This window comes from Gorilla gorilla, chromosome 1 (assembly GCF_029281585.2).
Source record: "Gorilla gorilla gorilla isolate KB3781 chromosome 1, NHGRI_mGorGor1-v2.1_pri, whole genome shotgun sequence".
NCBI classification, from domain to species: domain Eukaryota; kingdom Metazoa; phylum Chordata; class Mammalia; order Primates; family Hominidae; genus Gorilla; species Gorilla gorilla.
In genome coordinates, this window is record NC_073224.2 from 97,762,189 (window position 1) to 97,786,248 (window position 24,060).

At 39.1% G+C, this 24,060-nt stretch overlaps 1 protein-coding gene across 4 annotated transcripts in view; it reads right to left on the reverse strand.

Moving 5' to 3' along the window:
* Positions 1 to 5,586: 5,586 nt before the first annotated feature.
* Positions 5,587 to 24,060, reverse strand: part of IFI16 (interferon gamma inducible protein 16) — a 45,308-nt gene continuing 26,834 nt past the window's right edge. The window contains exons 8-12 of one of the 4 annotated variants that reach the window (XM_019025077.4): positions 15,299 to 15,466; positions 11,143 to 11,310; positions 8,640 to 9,059; positions 7,013 to 7,204; positions 5,587 to 5,916 (exon numbers count right to left, since the gene is read on the reverse strand). In XM_019025077.4, coding sequence (XP_018880622.4) covers positions 5,836 to 5,916; positions 7,013 to 7,204; positions 8,640 to 9,059; positions 11,143 to 11,310; positions 15,299 to 15,466 — 1,029 coding nt within the window. In that variant the 3' untranslated portion in view covers positions 5,587 to 5,835. The remainder of the gene's footprint in view (positions 5,917 to 7,012; positions 7,205 to 8,639; positions 9,060 to 11,142; positions 11,311 to 15,298; positions 15,467 to 24,060) is intronic. The other 3 variants (XM_019025086.4, XM_019025080.4, XM_019025088.4) reach the window with 3 other exon arrangements.

Here is a 24,060-nt window from a genome sequence, read left to right on the forward strand (position 1 = left end):
CATCTACATGGATGGATCTTTACTCTAAGTGAAAGAAGCCAGACTCAAAATTCTACATACATTTTAATTTCATTTTATGACATTCCATAAAGGGCAAAAGTATAGTAAAGACTAGATCAGTGGTTTCTAGGAGCTTGGAGTTGAGAGGAAGGCCGGCAACAAAGCAGCAGGAAGGAAATTTTTGTTATGATGAAACTATTCTCTATCTTAACTTTTGTGGTAGTTTCATGACTACATGCATTTGTAAAAATTCACAGAAATAAGTATGATTGTTTGTAGATTATGCCATGATAAACATGGAAAACATGCATCAGGTTGGAAGATAGAATTAAGGATGTTTTTGATATTCTGATTTTTTTTTAATTTCTCTGGAATAAATACTCATTGCTTTTATAATAAATAAGAAAGATGAAACTTTTTAAAGAGACCCACAGAAATCAGGGACTTTAAAACAATGAATATTCCTTATCCGTTAGGTTAATAATGTCCAGGATTTGTGAATGTGATGATGATATGATTAGGAAAATGTCCTCAGAAGTGTTAGTTGAAACATCAGTTTGGCAACATTACTAGTAATTATGTTCATATTATTTGACCCAGTAATTCCACATATAGGTATTTAACCTAAAATGTCGGCTTTGGTGCTATTGCATACCTCAAAACCACTTGATACAAACTGGTCTGTAAAATGTTGATGAGGACAGATTAGCATCTCTGTGAGTTGTTCTATCCTCTCTGGTCTACACACTACAGATCTAGGGGAAGCTCCAGCTTCTCATCTACTTGATTTGAGTCCCATGGAGAAGCTCTGATATGTGGTAAGGTGGAAAAATATGACACAGTGCGGTCAAGGCATTAGAGGATGAAGCTATTGAAGTGAAAACAAAATTGAAGAGGCAAATTCTTTTGAGCAGAGGGTAATTTTTTCTTATTTCATTTAAAGATAGATTGTCCTTAGGAAGTACAGTTCAAAGGGGAATCAGCATGATGTTAAGGAAAGCAAGCAAAGGTGGGGATGTAGCAGCCCACCTAAGTGACACTAACTCCAAATCACCATCATCCAGGGTACTCAAGAATAGGCAATTACAGAAAGCTTACATCAAGTGATATGAACATGAAATATTAGACTAGCTGAGAATACAAACATCATCTATGTATAAAACAGTCCTTTTTCTTAGTGTTCATTAAGTCAAATTTGAATTTAAAGGCAGTTTTAGCAGTCTATGACATCTTAGGATGGCATCTGTTCCTAACTAGCTGAGTGATACTGTGATTTTGACCACTTCACTCAATCTCTCGGAACTTCAGTATTCTCAAAGATGAGAAAACTGGCTTCTGTAGCATCTGAAGTTTCTTCAGAATCTGGTTTCCCAAAATGAGCAAAATAATCTTAAACACATATACACACACATATACATACACAGATATATATGTGTGTGTGTGTGGTGTGTGTGTGTGTGTGTATAAGAATAGCATTGGGCAAAAAAATATAAAAATGTCTAATTGGCATCTAAGCCTACTATAATGAAAGACACATAAGCAGAAAGGTAGTGTAAAACAGTACGTTTTTATTATTTCACTCTTTGACGGCAGACCACAATGGTAAACTTTAACGTCTCTTTTCCTTACTGGGCATAGATAGCTTTGGACCTTCGCAGTAGTGAGACAGCCAGATGGGAAGGGGTCCCCAGAGAAACTCCAGCCCACACACTGGGCAGAGTGTGCACTGGGGTGGAGCCACAGAAGTTTGCGCCATTTGTAGTGGACAGGATCCTGGCCCCTCCTCTTCCTGGATGGAACCTGGAATTCAAACTGTGAGGCGGGAAGTGCACTAGCAAGGACTCTGGCTTTGTGGACCATCCCTCTTTCCCTCTTTTCCTTTTCACCCAAAAAACCCTGCCCTCCTCATGCTTCATGTTGCCTGTGACCCTAATTTTTCATGGCCATGTGATAAGGACCCCTGTCTTTAGCTGAAATAAGGAAAAGTCCCACAACATTTTTGGTGCCCAAAGTGGGGCTCGAGAATCGGTGAGTGAGATGCAAACCAAGGAATCTTTTTCCCTCTCCTTTCTGAGCCTTTCATCCTCAGACTTCTAAGGGTAGGGGAAATCATGCCCCCACCCCCGTTGTCGCTTCCAGGGGTTGGGATTGTCGACCTGTCTCCATGGCCTTTTACTTCCTTTTTCCAGATGAACCGGTGAGCAGTGGCTCCTTATCACCCTCCCCTCCCTGCTGGGGCTGGGATACACATCCCAAGGCGCCCCAGGTACATGGCTGTGTTTACTGCCATGGGCCCATGGAGTCTCTCCCTCCCCAGGTCAAGGAGGCCAGCTTCATCCCACACTCCTTTTTTTTTTTTTTTTTTTTTTTTGAGACAGAATCTTGCTCTGTCACCTAGGCTGGAGTGCAGTGGCATGATCTTAGCTCACTGCAACCTCCACCTCCTCGGTTCAAGCAATTGTCCTGCCTTAGCCTCCCAAGTAGCTGGGACTGCAGGCATGCACCACCACGCCTGGCTAATGTTTGTATGTTTAGTAGAGATGGAGTTTCACCATGTTGGCCAGGCTGGTCTCGAACTCCTGACCTCAAGTGATCTGCCGGCCTTGGCCTCCCAAAATGCTGGGTCTAGAGGCATGAGCCACCGTGCCCAGCCTAAGAATGTCACTTTCTAACAGGTCCAAGAACTCCAAGTTTATCTTGGGACCTTAAGAGAAGAGAATCACTCAACTCACAGGCATTTGAGGATACAAACCCATGACTGGGCTTGGCTTTAAAAGGTCTTATCTGAGACTCCTTGTGAAACAGAGTTCCATCAAAGCCAATCCAAAAGGCCTATGTAGAAATAATTATTCCTCTTGCACTTTATGCAAATAATCAGACCAAGTGTAAGACTACAATCTATTTTGCAAACAACTCAGTCCTATCATGATTTATGTTTTTTTGGTTTGTTTGTTTGTTTGTTTTTTCCAAAAATGAGGACTGGAGAGAAAGAAATTGTGTTTCAAAACTTATCATACATTTGCCATTAAATTCTAAACTCATTAGTTGTTTTTAAGTTTTTGCCTACAGTTTAGATGAACCTTGCTTGTTCCTGTGAACCAACCAGCAAGCTCCAGCTACAGCTCAGAAAGAACAAAACGTATGGGTAATGTAAAAATCTCCGTCAGCATCCTAGTTCTGAGCAATAATCCTGCAAAATCCTGCCAGGTGATGGGAATAAATAGGATGCCCATCACTCGAAGGTTTCCTCTTTGGGAAAGTAACACCAAGGGAGCTAACCAAAGCCAAGCACCATGCACCCAAATCCTAGCAAGCATTAACTGTAGCCACCAGTTATCTAGGTGTGTCACAAGACATCTTTTTCTCTTCCTTGTTGGAGGAGGACTCAATTCCACAGCTTCAGTTTAGCATTCGGCTTATGATAAGGAGTCCATGCAACATCCTTCAAGACACATTTTGTCTCAAACTCAATTCATAAATGAGGTCTAGGGAATCAAGGCTATTGACAGCAGGGGAGATAGGGCGTACATGGGTATCCCCTAGGCCCCCCTGCTTCATGGGTACAAGCAGCTTTACCACCCATGGTGCTGACTGCCAAGGTTGCTGGGACTTGGGGATGCGAGGATGGAAGAGGGAAAGAGGATGCTCTTCCTTCTCTCCCTCATGTACCCCGGGTATCTGCTAGGAAGAGACGGCAACCAGGGACGCCTGCTCCCCTCTTTTTAAATGAGTAACCATTCATTTTCAATCTGTACCCCTTTTGAAAGCATTCTGAACCTTTGGGACTCCTTTGAAAAAACACCTTTCATTTTTCCTTTCTCCCCCAGTTCTCTCTTCACTGATAGGCAATTGTGTCTCCGTACTACGGGACACTCCCGTCAGATGCATCCTCCAAACTGGGAAGAGTTTAAAACCTTAAACTGGTCAGCTTAGGATTGGGCTCAGGGGAAGGGAACCCAGAAGCCCAACATGCCAGCTAAAGGGTAGTTTTTTTTTTTTTTTTTTTTTTTTTTTTTTTTTTTTTTTACCAGTTGGGCTTTTGGCCTCCCTCTCCTTGTGCAAACTGATAAAAGGCCTCAGGATTTTTGAGCTGTCCTTACCCCTCCCCTTGTTTAGATACATGTTTTCTAATAACACAATTTGTCTCTTCTTGCCTTCAGGCCATCAAACTCCAGTCATGCAACTGGAGAGGCGGACAATGGCCCATTCTGCTGGGAACCCTTAAATAGGCCTCTGAGGGACTTTGACTGCTGTTTTGCCAAAACAGCACCCCGTCAGCAGGAAGCAGTTAAGATCGGTCTTTGTCCTTATCCTTATCCTTATTCTAATGGCAGTTAGATGCATTTCTTTAGAGGGGGCAATGAGACAGCCAGGTGGGAAGGGGTCCCCAGAGAAACTCCAGCCTGCACACTGGGAGGAGTGTGCACTGGGGCGAAGCCACAGAAGTTTGCGCCATTTGCAGTGGGGAAGAGCCCAGCCCCTCCTCTTCCTGGGTGGAACCTGAAATTCAAACTGCCAGGTGGGAAGCCCACAAGCAGGGAGTCTGGCTTTGCGGAAGGACCGTTTCCCTCTTTTCCTTTTCACCCAATAAACTCTGCCCTCCTCACACTTCAAATTGTCTGCGAGCCTAACTTTTCATGGCCCCATGATAAGGATTCCCATGTTTAGCTGAACAAAGGAAAATTCCTGCAACAGCAGTAGACTTCCCCATTCCATTCCTCACAGCTTCCACCACATCCCCACAACCCTCTCCTAACGTACATACCCCAAATGAGAAGAGCAGCCTGGGTTCTAAATCAAGCTCTCTTACCATCTAAGGGTCATTAAGAAAGTGACTTTGCCTTTCTATTCCGTGTTTGTCACATATTATAGGGTGAGTAAAGAGGAGAAAACAATCAACCTTCTAGAACTAATATGAAGATTAAGTGTCACAAAATAATTGCAAAGTACCAGGTACCAAATATATAATCAATAAATTTAGCTAAATTTTAGTTTTAGATACTTACTTTCTGCTATTCTATTCTGAATAAAATTAATTATCTTCAGTGTTTGCCTAATGCAGCTCTTCCTAGGGCAGCTTTCTAATGGATCAGATCACTATAGTGGATTGCGAGAACAGGAAATATGGTTTGAAAGTGCCTGAAGAGCAGTCGGTGTTTTGAGGAAATGCATAAAACCAGATATTTCACATCAGGCAGGCCCAGATATTCCTCTAACACAGACAAGTGCCTTCATGCACATCACCAGAAGGTGCCTCATTTGGCAGAAAAATTACCCAATTATGCCCTCTCCAGGAGGCCAATTCTGAAAAGATATCTACTGCTCTGGGCTAAAACAGTAACACAGCGCTTGGCAACTGAACCACAAACTGGATTTCACGCTTACCTATCCCTTTAGCCTGCTTTCTTTCAGCAGAACACAGCCTGTTCATTCTTGACCGCGGCTTTACCCGGTAAAGATCACACCCAAAGTATAAATCCAAATATTGCTTGAGGCCTGTGTGCCCCACCCTGATTTGCAGACCACAGACTATTTGCTTTTAAGCAACTCATGGATGGATTAAAGAGACTGCTGGGGAAGAACTCCTTTCACAAAAAAGATAATGTTTATTTATTTTTTTCAAATTATAGAAGTTGTAGATGCAAAATATGCCATTTTATTAAAAAAAACTATGAAAAATTAAAAAAGCACTCCCAATACCCCATTCCATAGGATTAACAGCTAATATATATGGTGGTGTGTATGTATAGTGTTGTATTTCAACCAGGTATATGTACATTTTTTAGGCACTTAGACCTTATCTCCATAAACATTATCATCAAAGACATCCAGATTTTAGAAGAAAAAGTCTGGTGACGTTTCCATACTTGAATCAGGATTGAGTATGTCTTTCTTGTTTTTCCTGGTCTTGATGACCTTGAAGGAGAAAGAGATAAAGACAGACCAGTTGAGATGCTGGTGATCCCACATTTCTCCCTTCAATCACACTGTATCTCCTCCCCATGCACCATATCTCTTCCCCTATTCCTTTCTAAATGATTCTTTTCTTGCTCTCATCTATCTCCCTTAATAAATTCTTGACCTTTGAGTCATGCGTCTCTGTTTAATTCGGACCGTGAAATGAGATATTCACTCCTACTTAGCATGAGTGCAAGTGAAAGAGCAGGAGATGTCAGGGAACAACAGGAGAGAGAAAGGAGCTGGTGCACCCAATGACAAGAGTTGAGGAGAGGGTTTTCATTGGGCAGAAAGGAAGGGGGAGAGTACAAAAGGTATTCCTGGTGCAACTGCTATCATAGAAGGTTTGAAATGTTTGACTGCTGGTCCTGAGAACTGGAGCAATCTGAGAGCATGTGTGTGCCTGAACATGTCAGCCTTTGTTTTGAACTATTTGCCTTCTAATATTAGCCTTTGTTAGTGTTCCAAGAATCTCACATGAATGTATGGGTCAGTGTGGCAAAAAGCATGGACTTTGTTATGTAGACCCAGCTACCTCTGTCTGATGTAAACCAGTGTATGTATCTCACTAAAGGCAGGTACCTTTGTGATCTGATTTGCTCAGATGCATTCTTGGTAATTCAGGGCTGCTGTGAGCTAAGTTGATGACCCTCTATGGTAGACAGTATTTCTCCCATTTCACAAATGATGAACCTGAGGTTCCTAGTGTAAGTCTTTAGTCAACTAGAAAGTCACAGAGCCAGCAGTTGAAACAAATGTGCCTTAACCAAACCCAAATTCTTATTAAATTATCTCCACATTGTGGTAAAAGCAACCAATTCTTTCTTATTTAACTTAGGTATCATGGCCTTTGAAAGTCTCTGTAATTTTTTTTATTATGATTACAAGTATCCTTCTTTAAAAATAATGATGGGAAGTTTACACCCAGTAAAGTGCAAGGCTTTGTTCCTTTTCCACTTGCTAGACTCTCTGTAATAGTAGCAGTCTAGTCTTCTTAAAGTATAAAAAAAATGATTCGCTGCTTGGAAAAATGATGTTCCTATAAAGTTCCAACCTTGATGTGACTATGAATTACAGATCTCAACTCCCCGGTATTCCCACTTTTCGGTGCCAATTCAAAGCAGGTGAGTTTCAGTTTATCTCCTTCCTCACAGTTGATTGTGGTCAGTCGTCCATGCACCACCACTTCCATCTTCCCTGTATTATCTTGTATTTCATAATAAGTGAATTCACCCCTTACATTTTTCTGCAAAAGAAAATTAACACTTATCTTCTGAAACTGGATCAATAATTTTCAAATCTATGAGAAATACAGGGTGTTTCTGGAAACTTTTGTCTTTGATAGAGTAAACAGAGCTGTAGGTCCTGAATAACAGGTACCAAATAGCTTAAGATACTTTGTCTTTGAATCCTGCCTTTCAACTCCTCCCTTGAGCCTCTTTTGTTGAAGTTCTTTGTCTGCTGGATTTTTTCTAGGGAAAAAAATTGATTACTTTCCTAATTCTTCCTGTTTCCACATCAGCACAGCTGGGATTTTTTAAGGAGCCTGGATACAGAAAAATCTGATTAATTTGGTAGGTTTCTTTCACACCTGCCCAAGAGCAGAGAATAGAGGCTTTTTATGGCACTTTATAAGTTTGAGAAAGAATGTTGCACGTCCTCATTAAGTAGACTGTTATTTCAATATGTAACTACTTCTTTCTTCTCCATATAGTCACTCTTTCTCAATCTGCCCAGATCTCAAATCTAGATCATCCATCTATCTAGTCACATTGTTCTGGTTTGTAGCTCATTACTTTATTCATTAATTCTACAACCACATATATATGTACAGTCATTTAAACTGAGTGTAGAGAAAACAGCACAATTAAAAGTAAGCCACCCTAGAAGACATATATAATGGAGTATGAAACAGTACTTCAAACAAGAAATCAGCTAAGCATAATATTTACATGATGTGTAGAGACTGAAAGGCACACTGTAAGCCTAAGAATTCACCAAGCTTTTTTTTTTTTTTTTTGCATTTTATTGCCCCATTTATAAATTGAGCAGTTAAGCTATGTGACTTTTTTAGTCTTTTTGCTTCGTATTTCTCTTATTATTTAATGCAGAAGTTAGTTGCTCTACAGTCTCCTGATGAATTAATGAATGAGAAGAGGCAAGAAAACTTTGGAGTCCAAATGATCAGAATTCTAGCTAACTGTTAGACATAGCTGCATTCTAAAGCAGAGTAGTCTATTTTATTTCTTACTCTGGTTGTCACAATCAGGATTCAGGCTTGGGAGAGCAACTCTTTTATTCACAATTAAATTAAGTTGTCATTGATACAGATGGAGAAGAATTCAAAGAAACAAAATCCTAGGGATATGTGTGTTGATATAAACTCTGCACTGTCCTGGACAAGGGTGGCTCTGAATAGATCATCAAAACTAATAAAATGCCAAGTTTCTTAGTGACTGTCTAAATAACTTGCATCATGATACCTTAAGAAGAGGAATGTTACAATATAACGTACCCCATATCCTGAAATGAACTCTATTCAGTTATCTCTAGTGCTGGGGGAGGGGTGAAGGGGTTGATTTTCTGTGTTGAGTAAGTTGACCAAACTCCAGTTGACAAGTTAAGACTTTAAAAATTGGAGGTTGCAGGAGAAATTTTATAAAACAATGGTGTGGGCTTACCTTATGTACCTCAAACACCCCATTCACAAAACTTCCTTTAGTTTGTGAGCAAAGCTGATTGATTTTAGGAGTTACGCTGGCACTTCTAATCAATCCTTTTGGGATCTCCATGTTTCGGTCAGCATTCACATCAGCCACAAGTGTGAAAGGATATACCTCCAGGAACCCATTGCGGCAAACATAATTTGCTATGGCAATGATCTTCTTTGGGGTGAACTTCTCCTTTAGGTCAATATTAAAAACCTTCACTCGGAAGACTTCATTCTCGGTTGCCACTGTGGCATGAAACATTTTCTTCTGCTCTTTGGGCTCATATACAAATGATTCTGTTGCGTTCAGCACCATCACTTCTTTGAGGTCACTCTGGGCACTGTCTTCTATGGAAACTTCTTCAGGTTCAGTCTTCAGTCTTGGTTTCAACTTAGAAGGTAGAGACCAAAACATAGGCACAATTAAAACAGGAAATACAGGGTCATTCTCTAGTGAGGGTCATCTCAGTCTCAGTGTTGGTCCTCAAGTATCACCTTAACTGGGTAAAGTAGGGAAAACTAGACAAAGATCACTGAGATAGTATGATTTAGGTAACGGAAGAAATGAAAAAGATGTAAGGAGTAATTTTATTATCTTCATTGTTTTATGAGAGTGGAAGGAAGAATATTTCTTTTTTAATGAGAATTAACCCATAAAGAAAAGGCATATCCCCTATCAAGAGGTATGGGGAAGCAGAGGGTAAAGGCAAAGCTGCCATGAAGTGACTCCCAAAAAAGATGAGATTTTAAAAGAATCTCAGTTTTACTCCTTTCTACCCAGGTCAGGTCATATTGAGCACTGCTGGTCCGTGGAGGCAGCCGTCCTGCCTCCATGTTCTGGTCTCTAGGACTCCCTTGATCCCTTCTTGCCTCCATACTTCCTCTTCCAGATCAGCAGCCCCTCCAATTCAAAGTGCTCTCCTACAACTCAGAAATAGTGCAGGCCACTGTGGAGAGAGGAGGTTAAAGAAAAGTTCCCTCCTGCCTAATATGACAGTGACCAAATAAAATAAAAATAGAGAAAAAAATCATATTACTAGCATTCAGAGTAAGGAATAGTCTCAACCACAAACTTTAGATTTCATGAGATTTCAGTTGGAACTCATTCTAGTAGATAGGGGCATTTTAAAGAACCAAATTGCAAAGCCCTTTCTAATGAAGCAGCACTATGTTGCAAAAACGTCATTAAGGCAGCCACTGGAAGACTCCACGAACTTCCCTAATCTGAAGGGGCCCAGGTTAGAGGCTCTCCAATCTGAATAATGGCAGGAACTAAAAAGAGTCATGGACGTGAAAAATTAGGCGGGAGGGGACTTTTCTTTAACCTCCTGTCTCCACAGTGGCCTGCACTGTTTCTGAGTTGCAGGAGAGCACTTTGACTTGGAGGGGCTGCTGATCTGGAAGAGGAGGTATGGAGGCAAGAAGAGATCAAGGGAGTCTTAGAGACCAGAACATGGAGGCAGGACGGTGGCCTCCACAGACCAGCAATGTGACCTGACCTGGAAGATGATATTGGCCACCTGTGAGTGATGGCTTTAACTCTGATGGACTTAACTCTAATGAACTCATCAATGTGGCCAATTTTCCATAACATTAGGAAACCCATTCCCAATGAAGTTAATCAGTATCAAATCACCTCACAATAGCCATGACATCAGTACCCTGACACAAGGTGCACAGAACCTAAGGAAATAATTATAAAGCTACTCTGAGGGCAATGAAAGAAGATCTGAGAGACATGTGATCTTATTATGTTCGTTGTAAATACACAGAATACTGGAAACAACATAAAGCCAAAGAAAAAATGATCATTTTTGTAATGTACGGAATAACTGTGCAATTTTTCTAGTACAATAAAATAATTTAAATCTATATTGTATGATTGAATGGCAGTTCAAGATATATTAATAAAAAACATGGGTTATGGAAAAATATGTGAATGTGATTTACTCTGAGAGAAAATAAGACTCTTTGTATATACATACTGAAAGGTATAAAATCAAAAAGACCATGTACTGAAATGTGGCATTAGATAGAGATTTCTGATAGTTAAAAGTTAATTATTTTTGCTTATGTACCTTCCTTTCCTAAATTTTTAAACATATTGTTTGAGTTATAATAAACGAAAGGGGAAAAATCAGTGATAGTGTTATGGGTGGCTCTGTTTTTTCCCACCTTGTTCTACTTTAAGGTATGATTTTCATGATGTATTGAGGGAAAAACAAACATGTAAGCCAAAAGAAAAATAAAATTAAACAAACATCTAATTATACCTGTTATGGAATAGAGATGATAAAAAGAGAATTTTAATTTTGGATAGGACTTCAAAATACACACTTGATAAATAAATGACTGATTTGGTTAAATTAAAGCATTGTATGTAGTAGGGGATTGGTGAGGTGCTTTCACAGTTGTGTTAATCCTTGTCATTATATAGTAGCGAGGGGAATGTACTGGGAAGAGGGAACTTGTACCGTGCTTAGGAAACTGCTGCTTGGTGTTGATGGAGGCATCTGAGGAGTGTGGGGATGGCTCTCAGCTGGGCCTATGCTGGTCATGAACGGTCCTGGAAAATGACTCTCTTCCTTCAGTATCTGCATCCTCATGAAGTCATTCATTTTGGTGATTGTGTCTTCACTTTTCTAAAGGAAAATAGATGTTTGTTCTTTTTTTCTAGTTAATGTTTTTCAAGATCAGATGAAACACATCTTTTCCTTTTCTCTTTTTTAAATAGGATGTTCACTTTGCCAGTTTCTCTGTTTTTCCCTGAGTTGCAGGAAGAATAATACCACATATTCAGATACTTCTATCACTCAGCCTTCTCTCATCCCAGTCAGGATTAAAAACTCAGATAACTGAAATTGCATTGTTTGGGGATGGAATACTCAGTCTTCACGTCCTGTAAAACTGGACTGAGTTATTTGGTCAGGTACAACTCTTAGGGCTATTTTGGAGGCAGCATGGCTTGCAATAAAGTTGGCTACATTTATGGACATTTATTAACTAGGCCTTTCTCATCAATTAGATACACAAACCAGTCTCTCTCAAGTGCTCTTCAGCATACAAGAAAACCAGATCTCCATCCTTTAGGGATCTCTGATCGTAGCCATAACAGGAAGATTCTCTCAAATTCACAATTCCTCAGTCAAGGTTCTATGATCACTACAGTGTGGATCACAGGCGATCAGAATCTTTCAGGGTTTTTAGCTGTATTCAGAACAATTTAATATTCCACCTAAAGCATTCCCATTAGCTACATTTTTATACATTTTTCAAGTAAGACTGGAGAATATCTCTAAAATCACATACCTTGACTACCTTTAATTAAACTAATGGAAGTCCAAAAAATATTCACCCTATTTGGCCAATTTGGCACATTATTTTAGCAGTTTTGCCATTCAGTAACCTAATTTTTTAAGTGGCAATTGTTGATAGAGAGGTACACAAAAGAACTGCTTGTAGTGAGCTCACATGGAGAACAGCTTCTTGATTAGAACAGTCTCTGACCACCACTGAGCACCTGGACTATGGAAATAAACCCCAAACAAAACACTGTATATTCAAAATTGTTTAAAAATAAACTGCAGACATTTTAACATTTGCACACCTACTGTGGATTCAGTCTATGCTCATTAAAGGTTCACATTTTAAATGTTAACATTTTAAGTTCAATAAGGCTGCATTTGAATCCTGACTCTAATACTATCTGTGTGACCCTGAGGAAGATTTCTTTGCATCTCAGTTTTCTCACATGTGAAGTGGGACTAGCCATAGCATTTTTGTATGGTGTTATAAAGAATAAATTAGGTAATGTGCACAAAGAATGGGTTTTAGAGTCCAGAGCTCAGTAAATGCTCAATAAATATATCTTTGTTGCTATTATTTTTCCACGATCTATTAGGGGTTTGCGTGTCTGCTCTGATGAACAGATATTTCATGCTTTATGATGCCCTTGCTGATGGAAATCTTGTATGGAGGTAATATAGGAAGCATAATAGGAGAGAAGCCCCTCTATTCAGATCTGCCATGTGTAGCAATGTAATTTTATTGACAAGATTGTCTTGAGATATAATCTTTTAAAAATAAGTGAAATCTTAAACTGTCATCAAAATAGCCCAGTTTGGATGATGAAATTATAATCTTTGTTTGAATATTTTAAAAGTGCAAGCATTTGTTTTCCCTCAGAATAAATCCTCCTCCACCCTACCCTGTTCATGAATTATGCCCTTGTGTACTGTTCACTTCAGGATAAGTAACAGCATAAATCAAAGGTAATAGTCTGTTTCCGGCTTCGAATTAAAGTCAGAAAGAACTCTATTATAGAAAAACTACTTGGGAGAAGCTGTGATGTATAAGAGCAAGGATTCCCAGCTTACATTGTGAATCACAGGCTGATTGGTCAGACACCATTTTTGCAGGCCTCCTGTCTTCACAGGCTGGATCCCAGAGAAGAAATGACTATGTGGTGTGTGTTTAGGTGGATGAGTCTGCCTTGGATCTTGTGCTTTCAGAGCAGCAGAATGATTCCTATGCAAGTAGAAATGATTGTGCTGCATATTTAGGCAGGCAAGGTCTTAGAAAGTTTCACTTCCAAGCCAGTATGCATGGACAGAGTAGTTGTCTTATGATGTCTATGTATGTCATTGCAGTAACAGAGAGACAGTGGGCCTGAGATTTTCATGACTACACATGGGCTGCACCTGTGGCCTTGATGGTAAGTCCCAAGATGGCAACAGTTACAATCAGCTACTTCTGCCCAAGAAGAACCAGGAAAGACTATATAGGGGGAAATATGAAATCTTGAAATTAATAACTAAAAAAAAAGACTGTCTAAAAAATTGAGAAAACCTGTATGTAGAAAGCCTGTCCTCAACTGACGTGTGTGGATGGTGCTCGGGTCCGCAACCTGGGCCAGGGGCAGCTTGGGGCTTGGGTGAGAAACGACACTGGAGAATAGTAATGTAAATCTTAGTGTTTCCTATCCCTCAAGTTGCTGTGGGTCAGTATTTCCCTGCCCATATCTTCCCTGCCCATTCGTCTTGGGTGTAGGCCCCATAGCGCTGGATTGTAGGTCATACAGAGGTGATATCAGGGCAGAACAAAAGGCAAGCTGGGATAAGGGTTGATAACACACAAGTGTAAATTCACTTTCCCACCTCTGTGTTATCTTCTCCTAGGAAAGGGTATCTATAACCTACATTTATTGCTGAGTATGGAAGAAAGTCATAGGTTTATTATAGCTATGATAAATGCTCTAAAGAAATAGAAAGGTACCTATGAAGGCAAACAATGAGAAAATATGATCTATTCTGGGAGGAGGGTATTAGTGAGAACTTGCTCAAGGAATAGATGAGACTGGTACCTCGTGGTTGAACTTATTTGGGGACAGAATTGAGATGGAAAAATTTGATATCAAAGGAAGTATCAAAACCCTTGATGTGGTTAAGAGCATGGATAGTGAAACTAACCTCTGATGTATGGTGAGAGAGCAAAAGAGAAAGGATTGCAAAGAAACTGGAATACAGAGGATGAACATATTGGTATAATAATACTGGTGGAATTGTTATTCAGGAAAAAATAGCAATTATTCCTGTTCATATCTCAAATCATTGTATGTTGTTTATTTAAAGGGAGACATGGTAGAAGATATCAAATATAAAAATGTTATCCTTCTGGTTTTCAAATCAAAACCAGGAATAACGCATATCACACACAAAACTCATCAATGTGGCCAATTTTCCATAACATTAGGAAACCCGTTCCCAATGAAGTTAATCAGTATCAAATCACCTTACAATAGCCATGACATTAGTACCCTGACACAAGGTGCACAGGACCTAAGGAAATAATTATAAAGCTACTCTGAGGGTAATGAAAGAAGATCTGAGAGACATTTGTTCTTATTATGTTCATTGTAAATTCACAGAATACTGGAAACAACATAAGCCAAATAATGTAGGATCATTTTATAATATATGGAATAACCATGCAATTTTTCTGGTACAATAAAGTAATTTAAATCTATATTGTATGGTTGAATGGCAGTTCAAGATATATTAATAAAAAGCATGAGTTATAGAAAAATATGCGTAATGTGATTTACTCTGAGAGAAAATAAGACTCTTTGTATATACATAATGAAAGGTGTAAAGTCAGAAAGACCATGTACTGAAATGTGGCATTAGATAAAGATTTCTGATAGTTAAAAGTTAATTATTTTTGCTTATGTACCTTCTTTTCCTAAATTTTTAAAGATGGTATTATTTGAGTTATAATAAATGAAAGAGAAAGAATCAGTGATAGTGTTATGGTTGGCTCTGTTTTTTCCCACCTTGTTCTACCTTAAAGTATTATTTTCGTGGTGTATTGAGGGAAACACAAAAAGGTAAGCCAAAAGGAAAATAAAATGAAAAAGATATCTAATTATACCTGCTATGGAATAGAGATGATAAAAATAGAATTTTAATTTTGGATAGGACCTCAAAATACACACTTGATAAATAAATGACTGATTTGGTTAAATTAAAGCATTGTATGTAGTAGGGGATTGGTGAGGTGCTTTCAAGGTTGTGTTAATCCTTGTCATTACATTGTAGTGAGGGGAATGTATTGGGAAGAGGGAACTTGTACCGTGGTTAAGAAACTGCTGCTTGGTGTTGATGGAGGCATCTGGGGAGTGTGGGAATGTCTCTTAGCTGGGCCTATGCTGGTCATGAACGGTCCTGGAAAATGACTCTCTTCCTTCAGTATCTGCATCCTCATGAAGTCATTCATTTTGGAGATTGTGTCTTCACTTTTCTAAAGGAAAATAGATGTTTGTTCTTTTTTTCTAGTTAATGTTTTTCAAGATCAGATGAAACACATCTTTTCCTTTTTTCTTTTTTAAATAGGATGTTCACTTTGCCAGTTTCTCTGTTTTTCCCTGAGTTGCAGGAGGAATAATACCACATATTCAGATACTTCTATCACTCAGCCTTCTCTCATCCCAGTCAGGATTAAAAACTCAGATAACTGAAATTGCATTGTTTGGGGATGGAATACTCAGTCTTCACGTCCTGTAAAACTGGACTGAGTTATTTGGTCAGGTACAACTCTTAGGGCTATTTTGGGGGCAGCATGGCTTACAATAAAGTTGGCTACAATTATTAACTAGGCCTTTCTCATCAATTAGATACACAAACCAGTCTCTCTCAAGTGCTCTTCAGCATACAGGAAACCCAGATCTCCATCCTTTAGGGATCTCTGATCATAGCCATAATAAGAAGATTCTCTCAAATTCACAATTCCTCAGGCAAGGTTCTATGATCACTACAGTATGGATCAGCCGATCAGAATCTTTCAGGGTTTTTAGCTGTATTCAGAACAATTTAATATTCCACCGAAAGCATTCCCATTAGCTATATTTTTATACATTTTTCAAGTAAAATTGGGGAATATCTCTAAAATCACATACCTTGACTACCTTTAATTAAACCAATGGAAGTCCAAAAAATATTCATCCTATTTGGCCAATGTGGCACTTTTTTTTAGCAGTTTTCCCATTCAGTAACCTAATTTTTAAGTGGCAATTGTTGATAGAGAGGTACACAAAAGAACTGCTTGTAGTGAGCTCACATGGAGAACAGCTTCTTGATTAGAACAGTCTCTGACCACCACTGAGCACCTGGACTATGGAAATAAACCCCAAACAAAACACTGTACATTCAAAATTGTTTAAAAATAAACTGCAGACATTTTAACATTTGCACACCTACTGTGGATTCAATCTATGCTCATTAAAGGTTCACATTTTAAATGTTAACATTTTAAGTTCAATAAGGCTGCATTTGAATCCTGACTCTAATACTATCTGTGTGACCCTGAGGAAGATTTCTTTGCACCTCAGTTTTCCCACGTGAGATGGGACTAGCCATAGCATTTTTGTATGGTGTTATAAAGAATAAATTAGGTAATGTGCACAAAGAATGGGTTTTAGAGTCCAGAGCTCAGTAAATGCTCAATAAATAAATCTTTGTTGCTATTATTTTTCCACGATGTATTAGGGGTTTGCATGTCTGCTCTGATGAACAGATATTTCATGCTTTATGATGCCCTTGTTGATGGAAACCTTGTATGGAGGTAATATAGGAAGCATAATATGAGAGAAGCCCCTCTATTCAGATCTGCCATGTGTAGCAATGTTATTTTATTGACAAGATTGTCTTGAGATATTATCTTTTAAAAATAAGTGAAATCTTAAACTGTCATCAAAATAGCCCAGCTTGGATGATGAAATTATAATCTTTGTTTGAATAATATTTTAAAAGTGCAAGCATTTGTTTTCCCTCAGAATAAATCCTCCTCCACCCTACCCTGTTCATGAATTATGCCCTTGTGTACTGTTCACTTCAGGATACGTAACAGCATAAATTAAAGGTAATAGTCTGTTTCCAGCTTTGAATTAAAAAGTCAGAAAGAACTCTATTATAGAAAAACTACTTGGGAGAAGCTGTGATGTATAAGAGCAAGGATTCCCAGCTTACATTGTGAATCACAGGCTGATTGGTCAGACACCGTTTTTGCAGGCCTCCTGTCTTCACAGGCTGGATCCCAGAGAAGAAATGACTACGTGGTGTGTTTAGGTGGATGAGTCTGCCTTGGATCTTGTGCTTTCAGAGCAGCAGAATGATTCCTATGCAAGTAGAAATGATTGTGCTGCATATTTAGGCAGGCAAGGTCTTAGAAAGTTTCACTTCCAAGCCAGTACGCATGGACAGAGTAGTTGTCTTATGATGTCTATGTATGTCATTGCAGTAACAGACAGTGGGCCTGAGATTTTCATGACTACACATGGGCTCTACCTGTGGCCTTGACGGTCAGTCCCAAGATGGCAACAGTCACAAGCAGCTAGTTCTGCCCAAGAAGAACCACGAAAGACTATATAGGGGGAAATATGAATTCTTGAAATTAATAACCAAAAAAATGACTGTCTAAAAAATTGAGAAAACCCACACGTAGAAAGCCTGTCCTCAACTGACATGTGTGATGGTGCTCAGGTCTGCAACCTGGGCCGGGGGCGGCTTGGGGCTTGGGTGAGAAACGACACTGGAGAATAGTAATGTAAATCTTAGTGTTTCCTATCCCTCAAGTTGCTGTGGGTCAGTATTTCCCTGCCCATACCTTCCCTGCCCATTTGCCTTGGGTATAGGCCCCATAACGCTGTATTGTAGGTCATACAGAGGTGATATCAGGGCAGAACAAAAGGCAAGCTGGGATAAGGGTTGATAACACACAAGTGTAAATTCACTTTCCCACCTCTGTGTTATCTTCTCCTAGGAAAGGGTATCTATAACCTACATTTATTGCTGAGTATGGAAGAAAGTCATAGGTTTATTATAGCTATGATAAATGCTCTAAAGAAATAGAAAGGTACCTATGAAGGCAAACAATGAGAAAATATGATCCATTCTGGGAGGAAGGTATTAGTGAGATTTAGACTGGTACCTTGTGGTTGAAGATATTTGGGGACAGAACTGAGATGGAAAAAATTGACATCAAAAGAAGTATCCAAACCCCTGATGTGGTTAAGAGCATGGATACGGAAACTAAACTCTGATGTACGGTGAGAGAGCAAAAGAGAAAGGATCGCAAAGAAACTGGAATACAGAGGATGAACACATTGGTATAGTAATACTGGGGGAATTATTATTCAGGAAAAAATAGCAATTATTCGTATTCATACTTCAAATCATTTTGTGTTGTTTATTTTAAGGGAGACATGGCAGAAGATATCAAATATAAAATTGTTATGCTTCGGGTTTCCAATCAAAACCAGGAATAATCCATATCACACACAAAATTTGTGAGAGAACTTATCATCAGTAAGAATAAAGCTTTCCTGCAGAGCTACTGGATCATATAGAGGGTAGTCAGACAGGTTTTGCCTCCTATGGGGCTGGCTGGACACCAGAGGGAAAATGGCTGTACCGGAGGTAGAAGACATACGATCCTGGCTGAGATTCCTAAGCTAAGGGAGGTTTAGGTGCAGCAGAATAACTCCTATGGCTACAGAAATGGACACATTGCTTATTTAGAAGGGTTGGAGCTAACAAAACATCACATGTCCCTTTTAAGCCAGTATGTATGAGAAATCAGAATTTTCCAGGAATATTCACTTATGTCTTTGAAGTAGAAGACAAAAAAATGGGTCTGAACTATTAACGAGTAGGTATGGGCTCCATATATGATTTTTTCAAAATCCCCCTTTTTATAGGCTCTTCCTTCTGCTAATGTCTCTGGATACTGACATAACTTTAGTTTCCTCAGCCCACATTTCAGCATACACAGGACCAGGATTATAGTCTTCGGTCTGAAATGGTCAAGATTCAGATGACTGAAGTTTCTTTCACTGGTCTTAGATTCTTGGATCTATCTGTGTTGTATGCTGATCTGAGACCACTTAATGTCATTTCTGGTAGATAACCCTTCGTGGTGATGAGGGGGGCATGACTCAGAGTAAAATCAGCCAAACTGAGGAGTATTTGTAAGTAAACCTGTCTCATCAAATGAGTACACATACAGGTAATAGTTGTCTGCTCTTCAGGCTCTAGTACACCAACCTCTCCATCTTTTTGTTCAGCAAACTGATCTTTGCTGCGAGGATCCTCTCGAAGCTACAGTTCTAGAGTCAGGATTATGTTGCCCTTGCTGTCTATATGAGGCAAACTGAAATCGTCAAGATTCTCAATCGTAATCACAGGGGTTCCAGGTTCCACCTGGGGAATTCCCAGTAGCTGGCTTCTTACACTTTGTTCAAGTGAGGACAGAGAGTGTCTGCAAAATCATATACTTTGACTACCATTAATTATAATAGTGAAAACCCATTTCTAACCATTTACATGTGATGTCCATTTGTCATTGTTTTTCTCACTTCTGGCTTTCACTAATATAATTCTATCACACCATTAGCTGAAGAAGTGGTAGGTGAGAGGGCTGCAGGAGCCTGCTGCAGTGCTGTGGCTCTCTGATGAGAACAGCCTCTGACCACTCTCGTGGACCTCCCCCATCACTGAAAGGCTGCAGAGTTCAGGCTATTAAATAAACCCAAGCCTGACACTGTCTATTCTGAAATGTTGGTATACACATACATGTAAATATACTGGAGACAATTTAAATCTTCTCTCTCACACTGGTAGAAACATTATTCCAAAACTATGAACGCTAGTGTTCTCATATGTGAATTGAGACTGACAATATCATATTTATGGGGTTGTAATGAAGAATAAGTTACATAATATACATAGCTAATAAGTTTAGAGCCTAGACCCTAGTAAATGCCCAACAAGCAAAAATATAATTATTGCCATTGTTAATAATGGCCTGTGCAGGATTTGAATTTCTGCCTGATGCACACATTTTCCATGCTTTATGTTGACTCTGTTGATGGATACCCCAGATCAAGGTGAGATGAAAATATTTTTATTAAAAATGTTTCTCTATTTTATGCCACATGTAGTAATGGAATCTTATTGAAAGGAGTATATTTCTAAATTTAGAACATAAAACTTTTTGTTCAGCGTTTAAAACTACATACTTGGTAGCATGAGTAGCTGTGAAAACACTCAAACAATTTAAGAAAGAAAAGATTACCAACATGCTTCTCTCTGAACTCATCCTCTATCAGCTTTAGCTCCCAGAGGTAAGGACAGTCTTGAATCATGATGAATAGCTCTAAAAATAGCTTTTACCACACAAGGCATTTATTCTTAAGCAATATGATATTTAGTTTTATTAGTTTCAGAGCTTACAAAAATGTTATTATACTATTTAAAATTTACTGTGATTTGCTTTTTCCAATTATTATATGCCTCATATGCATCTGTGATGCATGCATCTGCAGCTTATTTAATTTCAATTCAACATCATGTTCCCTAATTTACCCATTCTCTTGACATACGTCATGGGTTCTTCCAAGATTTTTCCAGTTCACATGATGCTGCTGTGACTATCTCTATACATTTTATTTATTCATATGCCCAGTTGGATTCGCAGCATTGGTAAAGTATGCATGTTTTCAGGTTTAAGATAGCACCAAATTGGTTTTCAGAATGTTTGTACTAATTTGTACCTCTTCAGCAATGGTTCCTATTGCATTATACAATGCAAATACACCTTTGAAGAGGCACAAAGGATGATAATAGTAAGCTAGTGATTTGGCTAAGAAATGGCTGGATGGGGTTTATGTAATTTTCTGTGAAGTCTGAGGATGGCTCACTCCTGGAGGTTTCCTGAAGCCAGAAGTTTGCAGATGCATTCAAGTCTTGAGAAGACTTTATTCTATTGAAGTCATCTACGGGTGATTCTGGCCTCCAGGTTCTCAGGAAAAGATTGAGTCTTTTCTGTCTTGTGGTTTTTGGAATGAGATAGAACCCAGCCAGGCACAGTGGCTCACATCTGTAATCCCAACACTTTGGGAGGCCGAGGCAGGAGGATTGCCTGAGGTGAGGAGTTCAAGGCCAGTCTGGCCAACATGGTTAAACCCCGTCTCTACTAAAAATACAAAAATTGGCCCGGCTACTCGGGAGGCTGAGGCAGGATAATCACCTGAACCCGGGAGGCACAGGTTGCAGTGAGCTGAGATTATGCCACTGCACTCCATCCTGGGTGACAGTGAGACTCTATCTCAAACAAAAAACAAAAACCTAATGTATCCATGTCTGTATCTATATAGGTTTGGTTTTCTTATTTTTCCTTTTATTCTATTCTCACTGTCATCTCTCTGGTATTTTCTATGGAAGAAGAGTGTAAATTTAGATATCCTAACTCCTTCAACTGTACACTCACAAACCAGTATTATAGCCTTCATCCTGTTGGTTGAAATTTTATTGGTGTGTGATTGGGTCCTGGCTCTATTTCTGCTGAAAATCCATCTAGGCCAACTTGGTTAAGCCCCTCCATTGAGGTTATTTTTGTTAAATCACCCTCTCAGTTTATAAGGGCAGCAAATTTCAGAACAACATTAACCAAAGTGATAGAAGCCATTCTCATCAAGCAAATACACAAACTGACTCCTGTAATTTGCACTTCAGGTTCCAGCAAACTCACGTGTTGGCTGTTTGGGCATACTGATCCTCCCTTTGCTGGAAGCATTCCCTGAAAGCACAGTTCCAGGGGCGGGATTCTGTTGGTCCTGTGGTGTGCATCAGATATTCAGAATCCTTCAGGATTCCCAACAGTAATCAGGATCATTCCAAATTCCACTAGGGCATTCCCAGCACCTGTCTTTTTATACCTTGTTAAAGAAAGGATAGAGGGTGTCTGGAAAATCTTGTGTGACTTCCTCTAATGTCACTAATGAAAGACTTTAGGAACATTTAAGCTGTGTGCAGTGGCTTGTGCATGTAACCCCAGCAACTCAGGAGGCTGAGGCAGGAGGATAACTTGAGGCCAAGAGTTCAAGATCAGCCTGGGCAATACAGAGAGACCTCATCTCTACAAAACATTTAAAAAAATTAGCCAGGCCTGGTAGCATGCACGTTTAGTCCCATCTACTTGAGAGGCTGAGGCAGGAGGATCCCTTGAGCTCAGGTGTTTGAGGTTGCAGTGAGCTTTGATTGCACCACTGCGCTCCAGCCTAGGTGACAGAGTGAGACCCATCTCCGATATATAGAGACCCGTCTATAAAATATATTTCTCTGGTCTTTAAATAGATTGAAAAAAGGGCTATAAAACCTGCTTGTTGATTATAGCTTCGAACACCCAACCGTATAGGCCCCTTATGCACCTTATTATGGCTTGTAGCATCTGGATTATGAAAACAAATGCAAAATTCAACACTACGTATATGAATATTTATGGATATGTGACAGAATTTTAATATATACTGTCCCATACTGGAAGAAACATATTTGCATGATTACCAAAGTTTTTTATTTGACTAAAACTAGATATGAATCCTTACTCTAACACTAATTATTTTTATTAGCCTGAATGGTATTTTTAACCTCTTTGTATCTCATGAATCTCGTATGTGAAATGAGATAAAAATTGTATCTTTATGGAGATACAATGACGAATATATGGCATAATTTTGTAACAAACACAGTTTTTACAGACCAACATCCAATAAATGCTCAATAAGCAGAACAATATTTTTATTGTTATTTTACGTTCTGTGCATTTTTTTTTAATGTCTGCCCTATTTAAAGATATTTAATGCTTTATGTTGACCCAGTTGTAGGGAGCTCCTGATTGAGGAGGTATAGGAAGATTATCAAAAAAGCCTCTTTATTCCCTTCTACAATGTGGCAGCCTAATAGCATTGATAAAACTGTCTTGAGTAATTTTCTTTTCAAAATAAGTTGAAACAAATATTCTCATTATTTCAGCAGAATTTAGATGATCAGAATTTGGATTTCAGCAGATCGTAGATTTGGTTGAGTAATATTTTAATATAGTAGCTGATTGTTTTTCTCATAGTAATTAATCCCTGCTACCATACCCGATCATGATTCAGGCCATTATATGATCTATGCTTTAGAGGAGTCGTGACTTAAAGTCATGCTTCTGTCTTCTTCAGGTTTTGAATCCAAAAGCACAATGAATGCATATCATACACAAAATCTTCAGGAGAAACCATGATGAGTAAGGACAAGGCTTTCCTGCTCAGCTGGTGAATCTTAGAGTGAGTGGTGAGATAACCTTTGGGCTGGTCACCAAAGCAGAAGTAATGCACTGTGTTATTAAGCATCGGCGGCCATGGAGACACGTGCCTCTTTCTAGAATCCCTGTCCTAGGGTCTTTAGGCACAGCATAATGATTCCTATGGCTGCAGAAATTGCTGTATCACATATTTAGGCAATTGGGAACTTTGAAACTGTCATTAACTTTCTTTCAAGTCATTATGCGTCAGAAAACTGACTGTCCTGGGATGTCCAATTTTGTCCTTGAAATAGCAGAGAAGATCAGAGCAGATAATGACTTCACTAGGCACAGCCTCTGTCTATCCACCTGAAGCAAGATGGCAAACAGGCATGATAGGTAGCTCTATATGACAAATAAAACTCTTAGAAAGTATACAATTTTGGAATTTACCAAACAGGACAATAACAACAACAAAACAATATGAAAAATTGAGAACTCTGTACATGGGAGGCCTGTCTTCAACTGGTACACATGGATGAGTGATTAGAAAACAGTGTGGTCACAGTGCAGTTGGCACCTAGATGAGACACTAACTTGGAAAATTGTCATCTAGTTTTTCTTTTGACTTACACTGAAGATACGGCATCTGATTATTGGGTGCAGATGAACACAGGGGTCTTAACGTGGCAATGTAAAACATAGGATGATACAGAGACTTACAGCACCTAATTTTTCATTAGGAGCCTTGCAGAAACTAGATTATGAAAACA